Source organism: Laccaria bicolor, genomic scaffold (genome assembly GCF_000143565.1).
Source record: "Laccaria bicolor S238N-H82 LACBIscaffold_52 genomic scaffold, whole genome shotgun sequence".
NCBI lineage: Eukaryota > Fungi > Basidiomycota > Agaricomycetes > Agaricales > Hydnangiaceae > Laccaria > Laccaria bicolor.
Window position 1 is genome coordinate 307,105 of NW_001889923.1, and position 9,786 is coordinate 316,890.

The 9,786-nt window shown below is 48.3% G+C and overlaps 4 protein-coding genes across 4 annotated transcripts; 2 read left to right on the plus strand and 2 right to left on the minus strand.

Moving 5' to 3' along the window:
* Nucleotides 1–615: 615 nt before the first annotated feature.
* Nucleotides 616–1,038, plus strand: LACBIDRAFT_312509 (uncharacterized protein; the record flags this gene model as incomplete). Its single annotated transcript, XM_001888166.1, has 1 exon — nucleotides 616–1,038. The coding sequence occupies one exon, from the start codon at nucleotides 616–618 to the stop codon at nucleotides 1,036–1,038; it is 423 nt and encodes a 140-aa protein (XP_001888201.1).
* Nucleotides 1,039–3,112: 2,074 nt separating this feature from the next.
* Nucleotides 3,113–3,375, minus strand: LACBIDRAFT_312510 (uncharacterized protein; the record flags this gene model as incomplete). Its single annotated transcript, XM_001888203.1, has 1 exon — nucleotides 3,113–3,375. One exon carries the CDS (start codon nucleotides 3,373–3,375, stop codon nucleotides 3,133–3,135), a length of 243 nt encoding a protein of 80 aa, XP_001888238.1. The 3' UTR covers nucleotides 3,113–3,132.
* A 685-nt stretch (nucleotides 3,376–4,060) lies between these two features.
* Nucleotides 4,061–4,210, plus strand: LACBIDRAFT_312511 (uncharacterized protein; the record flags this gene model as incomplete). The annotated part of the gene is made up of 1 exon (XM_001888167.1): nucleotides 4,061–4,210. One exon carries the CDS (start codon nucleotides 4,061–4,063, stop codon nucleotides 4,208–4,210), a length of 150 nt encoding a protein of 49 aa, XP_001888202.1.
* Nucleotides 4,211–5,190: 980 nt separating this feature from the next.
* LACBIDRAFT_395446 (uncharacterized protein) lies at nucleotides 5,191–8,487 on the minus strand (the record flags this gene model as incomplete). The annotated part of the gene is made up of 9 exons (XM_001888204.1): nucleotides 5,191–5,892; nucleotides 5,942–7,522; nucleotides 7,571–7,627; nucleotides 7,680–7,718; nucleotides 7,776–7,855; nucleotides 7,914–7,979; nucleotides 8,031–8,123; nucleotides 8,180–8,248; nucleotides 8,292–8,487. The coding sequence occupies 9 exons, from the start codon at nucleotides 8,485–8,487 to the stop codon at nucleotides 5,191–5,193; spliced, it is 2,883 nt and encodes a 960-aa protein (XP_001888239.1).
* Between the last annotated feature and the right edge of the window lie 1,299 nt (nucleotides 8,488–9,786).

Here is a 9,786-nt window from a genome sequence, read left to right on the forward strand (position 1 = left end):
CTGGATATCTTTCTGTCCCTCGTCTCATGGATAGCGAAGAAAAGAAGGAAGGTCGAGCTATTGGGAACCTACTCTGACGACTCTTTCGGACCTGAACACGTTCACAACATGACTTGGTATACACCATATCGAAAATTCATGCCTTCTAACCAAGTGACCATCCTAAAGCTTTGGGATGAAATCAACTTACCCCATAAAGAGAAGAAGCAGATATTTGGATCAACACTCACCATCATAGGCATAGAAGTTGATGCCAATGCCTTGACTTTCTCTATGCCACAAGACTCCTTGCAGGACTTGATCTCTGCAGTAACCGACTTCATCACTAGCCACCGAAAGTTCACCTTGAGGGAATGGCAGAGACTAGCAGGCTGGATGAACTGGAGCTTTAATGTCTTCCCCCTCCTTCGTCCCTCCCTCAATAACTTCTACGCCAAGATCAGCAGCAAAAATGCCCCCAACCAACATGTAAGGATCAACAACGCTGTACGTGCCAACTTACGTTGGGCTGTTACCCACATGGAGAACAACTCCGGGGTCCACCTGATCCAGCAAATTTGATGGGATGCCTCATCAGCTGATTTCACAATCTACTGCGATGCTTGTCTCGAAGGCATGGGGTTTTGGTTGCCTGACCATAGTGTAGGCTTCTATTCCCCTGTTCCTGAAGTGTTAGACAAAGAACAGATCTTTTACTTCGAGGCCCTCTCTGTGTTATCAGCCCTCCACCACATAATTAACACATGCCACCCCCAACAGTCATCACGCATATTGATCTACACTGACAACGATAACACCGTCGTGATTTTCAACACCATGAGGTGTTTACCGCACTACAACGACATCCTCATTAGTGCCGCCGACGTCCTCATCAGACAAGTCCTCCACCTGCGAGTTCTCCATATCACTGGTGAACTCAACCATGTTGCCGACGCCATCTCTCGTAAGAAATTTGCATTAGCGCAACAATACTCACCTGGGATCACCATATCCCCCTTTTCACCCCCTCAATTGCCGCTGGGGGCAACCAAAAAATGATCACATCGAACGTGCGTTCCAGGCAACCCTGCAGGGAGGTTTGGACTCACGAGCGCCTCGTCCGAGAGCGCGCAATTGCTTTTGGGACAAGCAGTCGATAACTCCACTTGGAAAAATTACAGATCAGCGTTAAACTCATATTTAAACTTCATAAAAATGCACGACTACCCTCTCAACCCAACTCCTGATACACTCAGCATGTTCACCGTGTATATGTGCCACCACATCAAACCCGACTCTGTTGGCACATACCTATCAGGCATTTGTCACCAGCTAGAGCCATATTTCCCCGAAGTCCGCACCTTACGCAATTCTGCTCTGGTACACCGTACATTGCAGGGTTGCAAGAGAATTAGGGCAATCCCCACTACACGCAAACGAGCCTTAACAATTGCAGACCTCGAAATGGTTGTCGACAAACTCTCATCTTCAACAGACTACGATGACCATCTCTTCCTTGCACAACTACTCATGGGTTTCTTCGCACTATTCAGACTGGGAGAAATGACATACCCAGATGATCCTGAACTGTGTGACCCCAGGAAGTTAACAAAGAGAAACTCAGTCCAGACGGACGACTCTTCTTTCAAATTTTTTCTGCCTGGCCATAAGGCTGACAGATTTTTTGAAGGGAACACAATCATCATACGAAAAAACCCTCACAAATTCGATCCACACACACAATTTATCAAATACCTGCGAGCTCGGGACCGCCTTTTCCCTTTCAGCTCACCCCTTTGGCTCACTAGCAAAGGAACCGTCCCAACCTGCTCCTTCTTCATAAGGTGTTTACGGAAGTTCTTTGACTCAGACACCGCCGGCCAGTCGCTTAGGGCAGGGGGCGCAACATCCCTTGCAGAAAATGGGGTACTGCCATCCATCATTCAAGCCATAGGAAGATGGGCGTCTGACGGTTTCAAGATCTATGTCAGAAAAAACCCGGTGCTGATTCAGGCACTCCTTTTCAGACAAACACGACGCTCGCAGTCCACCTTTCTCCACGCTTTGGAGAACTAATTCCTTATTTTTTACCTTTTTATTATTATCCATGGACCTTTCCTGACCTGAACCCTCTTACCTTATCAACAGACTTTTCACGTTTTTCTACAGACTTTTCCAACCCTCTCCAATCCAATACACTCACTGGTTCCACTGCGAAGCAACTTGTAACCCCCACCTTTACTTATCCAGCACGTACCTACACCTTTCCCCTCACTCCTCACATCCTTCACCACGTGAACTCATCATATATTATTTTTTATTTTTTCAATATAGGACTATAGCCATACCTCAAGTGGAAACATGTCGGAATTGGGCACCTGCGGCGCCCAATTTCTGATTTTCGGCTATAAATTGTCCCATCTCGCCTCTGTAACGCCACCAAGCTTAAGTGTTATTGGTCGAGTTTAAACAATGTTTACTCAAGTCCAATAGAGCTGGCCAAAGCTTGAGTTACATGTGCATACCAATTTCCCGTGTCCGCTGACACTCGACTCAGAGCCGCAGCTCACTTGCCCGCAGGCATTTATTCTAGGATCCACGCTTGGATACACGCTTCACGATCCACGCTCGGATCTTAGCTTAATTTAGATTTGCGCTACCAGCTGAGGAGTGAGATGAAACCCCCCTTTCTACAGGGCTCTCGTTTCAACACCTCACTCCCTCAGCTAGGTACGAATCTATTTTTCTTTCTTAGGGCTATCGTTACAAGAGCTCACTTCCCTTGATAGTTAAGCTACTCTCCTCATTTTTCGTCACCCGCCCTACCACTTCCCTTTAATTTCTGGTCCTTCGAGGCACAAGTTCGAATCCCTCTCTCATCACCAGATATATACCCTTTTTCCTTGTCTTGCGTAACTAAAAGGCATTTAGCTTGTAACATAGCCATACCTCGAGTGGAAACATGTCGGAATTGGGCACCTGCAGCGCCCAATTTCTGATTTTCGGCTATAAATTGTCCCATCTCGCCTCTGTAACGCCACCAAGCTTAAGTGTTATTGGTGTGGAACAAGTCAACTTTTGAGTCAACTATGCACAGGCAGTTAGCCACCTTTTGCCTAAGCTAAACAAAACAGCTTTAAGATATGTACTTGTTCAAAGATGTATGGTAAGTAAGGACAAAATGAGACAGCATTTCTTTCCGAGCATCAATGTGTGATGAAAATCCTCAAAGGTAAATGGGGAGTTGAGGAATCGAGTTTCCGTTGTGCATGGGGTGGTGCGTGGAGCAAGGATTGCCACAGGGTGTAAACGGTCAAAAAAACCAACCAAAAATGCAAGAACTACGGCGGCGGGGACTCTAAATCCTTGAACGATTACCTTCAGATGCAACGTCATCCACGGAAATCCGTGCGTTGCTGCATCTCAAACTCTACTAAAACATCCAAAGTTCCAAAAGGCACATCGCTGACCACTTCGACCTAGTGTTTGAAAGTCCAGTTTGGTCCAGTTTTTTGATGCCCAGGGGCGTTAACCGTAACCGTAACCGGTCTGCCTTTTCCCCAGAAGTCAAAAGACCAGACTGGACCACAAAAAGACTGCAGACCGCGGTTTTTTGTGGTCTATAGACCAGTTTCGGTCTGCATCGGTTTTAACCGGTTTATGACCGGTCTTTAGGCCAATATTTTAACATTATGAATCGGTAAATTTATTAACATCTCTAATAGCTTCAAAACGAGCCCAAGAACGTTAAGTTCCGTTAGGAATTGGTGCTTCTATAAAATAAGTCTGGTACATCTATTATTCCCAAAAGTAATTTACATTTTAATTCATATCTCTCTCGTTTTTTTACCAAATCGTACGTTCTTGGGTGCGTTTTAAAGGGTATTTAAGGGGATACAAAAGACCGGTCCAAACCGGTCAAGACCGGTTCACATTAACCGGTTTTTTTGCAGTCTTTACATTTCAAAAATAAAAGACTGTAACCGCAGGTCCAGTCTTTTGCGGTCTTGGTCCGGTCTGGTTACGGTCTTTTTCCAGTCACGAGACCGGACTTTCAAACACTACTTCGACCAGCAAATTGATGGGGGTCACTTTTTTTCGGCCTTTGGCCAGACCACCCCCCCACCTACCCTTGGTTCGGGATCCACATCCCGCTACCTCCTTGGAACTAAGTCCAACACTACTGAATACCCACCAAATCAATCTGAGTTCTGTTGCATATAGAATATAATCTGCATATTTGGATATAAAGGATGGATATCTATGATATGAAAACAGGATATGTTTAGGTGCCAGGTGTGTAACAGCCAGCCCAATCACAGCCGATCTTGCAACCTCGAAAGTTGATGATGGCAGACGGTTCACGGGAAATTACAAGAATGGTGTATGGATAAGCCACCTCTGGCACCCACATGAGCCGATATCCACCAGGTACAGAACAAATCCAGTGTTTTGGGTCAATAGTCCAAGCAGGGTAAGCATGACCAACAATGGACAATCATGCAGATTCATCATGTGAGGTGATACCAGCAGGAGAGGGAGTGAATATGTGTGAATATTTGGCACCTTTGCCTGAGCCCCAGTCAATGCATCCCACACCCGCACAGAATTGTCATGTGAGCCAGAGACAATGCAGGTGCCATCAATGGAGAAGGTGACAGAGGTGACACTGTGTGTGTGGCCATCAAGCACCTTCAGCTTAGCCCCAGTTGATGCATCCCACACCTGCACAGATTTGTCAGCTGAGCCAGAGACGATGCGGGTGCCATCACTGGAGAATGCAACAGAGAAGACTCTATCCATGTGGCCATTGAGCACCTTCAGCTCAGCCCCAGTTGATGCATCCCACACCCGCACAGAGTTGTCAAATGAGCCAGAGACGATCTGGGTGCCGTCAGTGGAGAAGGCAACAGAGGAGACACTGTGTGTGTGGCCATTGAGCACCTTCAGCAGCCTAGTTGATGCATCCCACACCTGCACAGAGTTGTCCCATGAGCCAGAGACAATGCGGGTGCCATCAGTGGAGAAGGCAACAGAGTTGACACCATATTTGTGGCCATTGAGCACCTTCAGCTCAGCCCCAGTTGATGCATCCCACACCCGCACAGATTTGTCTCCTGAGCCAGAGATGATGTGGGTGCCATCAGTGGAGAAGGCAACAGAAGTGACAGCTTTCACATGGCCATTGAGCACCTTCAGCCTGAGCCCCAGTCAATGCATCCCACACCCGCACGGATTTGTCAAATGAGCCAGAGACAATGCAGGTGCCATCAATGGAGAAGGCGACAGAGGAGACAGGTGTGTGTGGCCATTGAGCACCTTCAGCTCAGCCCCAGTTGATGCATCCCACACCCGCACAGATTTGTCTCTTGAGCCAGAGACGATGCGGGTGCCATCAGTGGAGAATGCAACAGAGGAGATGGCTTCCATGTGGCTGTTGAGCACCTTCAGCTCAGCCCCAGTTGATGCATCCCACACCCGCACAGATTTGTCAAATGAGCCAGAGACAATCTGGGTGCCGTCGGTGGAGAAGGCGACAGAGGAGACAAGTTTCATGTGGCCATTGAGCACCTTCAGCTCAGCCCCAGTTGATGCATCCCACACCTGCACAGAGTTGTCAGCTGAGCCAGAGATGATGCAGGTGCCATCAGTGGAGAAGGCAACAGAATCAACTGATTCATTCATTTGGATTACTATCAGTGCCAAATCACTAGCCTTCCTATGACTGAAGGATGGGATGCCACAGAACTTTTGTTTCCACTGCTCAGACATAGTTGATTGAGTCGACCACGATGCCAATGCTGAGATATACAAGTGTGGTGTAGACAAAGCTGGTGGATTTGCAGTGAAGTAGGTGGCAAAATTGGCTGCTTCAGCAATGTTGGCAGCAAGCTCAGCTTCCTTATTGATATTCTGACTACCAGATTTAAAAGCTGTGTATATCAAGTAACAATATTCTCACCTTCAGAACCCACTCACGCATGTGCTGAAGCATTGTGCTACACTGACCACTGGATCCAAGTAGGTTCATAGCCTCGACCCAAAAGAGAATGCGAATACGAAGGAAGTCAGTGATACAGTCACCAAGATCCTCCCCATTCTTTTGATTGGTTTGGGCCAAATGCTGAGCCCAGTGCCGAGAGGCATACTTCAAGACAGGTTTGATATTGGTCTCAACCCTCTGCATCAACTTTGGGTCCTCGGTGTCAAGTAAAAACGAGGATGTTATTTCACTGATATTGAAACATAATAACTCCTTCATACAGTCAAAGCAACATTTTGTAAGAAAAGCGTGGTGTTGGGCCTGATCACATGTCGTGGACATCTGATGGCCACTGAGCTTGAATGTTGAACGAGTGTGACTGAAGATGAAGTCAGGAAATGATGCATGGTACCAAAGAACCCGGCCATCTTTGCAATAGAGAACTGCATGAAGTTTCTTCAAGACGGTCATCGCAGTGTCAACAGATTCAGAGAGGAGGGTGGCAGTAAGAGAGGCCGGCGTGCGTTCAAATGTACAGAGGAAGGTATGGAGAATGCGCAAACGAGAGTGGAAGAGGTTTTGGGGAAGGTTAGAAAAGGCATCAAGCATGATTTGTTGGTAGAGGTTGTCAATGAGCAAGGGCTGCTGTGTGTCGGATGGTGAAAGTGTTTGTTCATCATGCAGGCTGCTCAATAGTTTGCTTTGCTCGGATTCCGATAATTCGCATGGTGTCAAATACCTCACGATGGTTGCGGCGGCAATAAAAAGACCGCCTGCCAGCTGTTCCATGGTCTTGAGCTCCAGCTTGTCTACAAAGTTTGGAAACTTGCTCTCTAAGTACCGCGTGATATCTAGTCCCACACGCTCAATCGGCACGTCTTGTAGGCGGCAGACCGCCTTGGACGAGAAGGTCTTGCACAGGTCCTCGACGCGACGATCTGGCCGGCTCGTGATAAGAAACTTGAGGCCTCGCAGGCGATGCTGGTTGATTGTCTCGAGTAAGCTTTGCAGAAATAGAGACCCTCCATCGGCCTCGATCTCATCCAATGCGTCAACGACCATGAGGTAAGGTGGGAGCTCCACATGACGTCCGGATTCGGATTGCTGCCATGGGCCCACAAGGAGGTCCTTCATTTGCTTGGTTGGCTTGTTGACCGAGTCAAACCTATCTGCTTCATGCAAGGCTTCGGCGTATGATCTCGACTTCCGAGCAAGCTGGTATACAAGGGTAGGAATGATATGGATCTGTCGTCTTGTCTCCTCAAATTGGCGGGAGCAGAGAAAGTTCCCGCCCAAGACGGTGTGCCGTCCACTGTCTTCAAGCTCATCGAAGTGTTCGGCAATGGTATATGCGATCGTCGTCTTTCCAGCACCAGCTTGGCCGGTCAGCCAGAAGACAGGCGGGCTGTCCGCCGAGATGTCGTCAGCCCATGCAATTATGTCCTTTAGAATCTGCTCCCGAGTGCCTGCGGTGCATGGTTCACGGGTCACTGTCGCCCCGGCCCCCAAGTCAGCGTCGTAGATAGCCTTACGAGCGAGAAGAGGGTCAAGTTTCGTGAGCTGTAGAATGATTTAGTGCTCGTCCTATTTGAAGAATTTGATGTTTACCCTGAATTCGGCGAGTATGTTATCCACCTTTCTCTCGGTGCTCCATGCGAGGTCAAGCTAGATGAGATGGTTAAGCAAGTTTGTGATCCGAGAGGACAATAGCATCGACCTGTAAAGTCTTCGTAGCCTCGTCCTCGTGATTATTGATCTGCAAAAGGTCCAGCGCCATCAGCTTGCTGGGTGAGTTTCTAACTGTTCCACTCACAAGGTTGAACGTGCCGCCGCTGATGGCAAAGTCATGAGCATTTGGAAAAAAGTTGTTTTCTCCCGGTTCGCGGCCGTTACCTTTAGAAAGAGTTCAATGACCAGCTTTGTTTATATATGGTGATGACGGCTTTCTAACCTGTAATGGCCATGGGGCCCACGCCACCCAATGGGCGAGCATGTTGAGAACAGTACCGTTCACCTTCTTCAAGGATATTCAAATTTTGACTGATGAACATATAACGATTCTTCTCACCTATCCCTGCGTGGTGTACAGGCGCTGATAAGACGCCGGAGCCTGAAGGGCCTGAAATCTTGGGTGTGGCACTGTTGGAAGAGGTAACAAGATCTTGGAAGCGGATCAGACTTGCACGATCCACGAAGCTGAGATAATATGGTACGCACCTTCACACAAGGCGGGATTACTGTCTAGTGGAGGGCGAAAGCCCGTAGGTCCATCTGCAGTGCCGAAATCTTTGAATCAGGTGCGAATAGGTTTGATTTGTGTTGGGCGTACCGACTAGCATACCAGCGGTATTCGTTCTGCTTGTATCGAGTGAAGCGTGGGTTTTCTGCCCCTTTGCACTTCTTGCGTCGTTTCCTTCCAGTCCAGGAGCAAGAGCAGAGTCGATGGAACCCAAATTCATATTTTTCGACGGACCAGCCGAGTCCTTAGGTTTGGTGCGCCTCCCACGATTTCCAACTTTCTCCATTCGCTCGATTGTTGCAGTGGAGGAGGATTGGACGTTGAACGTTGAAAGAGGAGATGAGAGCGAGCGGCAAAAATGAGGTACCGTATCCAAATGCATTGTGGATCAGGTGATCTGTAAATATGAGCTTCCACCTCTTCCACCTCCGCCTCGCTGTCCTCCCCAACCTCCCCGCCATGGCTGCCTAACTCTCAGCTCGCCGACAAACAGATCTGTACGCGTAACCTACATCCATCCGTCTTTGTCGCTAACTTCGAGCGTGATCAGGATGCAAAAAAAAGTGTGTTCGGTCCTCCTCACTTTGCCTCCTTCATTACTGAACGACGCCACGGTTCGTAGATTATGGATCTGGAATCACGCCTCCCAAGTCCTCGACGAATTGTCGCACGCCTCCACCTCCGATGGCTCGAAACGCGCAAATAAGGGATGGCTGCCCGCCAAATACATTCTCATCGGGCACAGAGACAAAATCAACTCTGTTAGTTTTCACCCTCTGCACTCTGTTATAGCATCGGCTTCTGTAGACGCGACGGTGAAGATCTGAGGAATTGGAGAGGACGTTGAACGGCCATACGAAGGCGGTCCCGGATTGTCAGTTCGATTCGACATTTGGGTGAGTGTTTTTGTAGTACTGCCGAGTGGTCATATGGGCTAAGGGAATGCATATAGCGACGTGTTCGGACGATCTCTTTATGAAGCTGTGGAACGTCCCTGATGACTACAAGAAGTTCACTAGCCTTGGAGGGACGAACACTCTGTCTCGGGTGTTTCCTTCTTACCAGGGGACAATCAGGGAGTCGTTTCCTCCAGTCGGGATCATACAGTCAGGATGTGGGATGTCCAAACAAGGCATACGACCACAGGAATTCGTACCTCCAGCATCTATCACATCTGTCTGGAAACTGATGGCTGTGGTGAATTTATTTATTTCCCCCTCCCTACCCGTGGACTTTCTGAGTCGAGCATAGACGTGTCCAGCCTTCCACCGTCCAATCCGCGAAGGTGGACTCCCTTCCCAGCAATCAAGCCGATACTCCCTCTTCATCACTATCAAGCTTCACTCTGCGCAGTGCATTGTGGCCTAGCGTTGAACCGATGAATTTCAGGGGAGATCGAGAATACCGTTATGAGGATGACGGATGAGGATCGCGCAAAGTTAGATTATTGGCTTGGATGATACTGTAGGGCTTCTTTTGGGCTGTTTCGCTATGCTTTTCGATCGTTTCTTGCGATGTCGCCATTTGCACGCCGCCAATGATACCATTTATCTTGTACCATACGTACGTCTACGGTCTGACACCT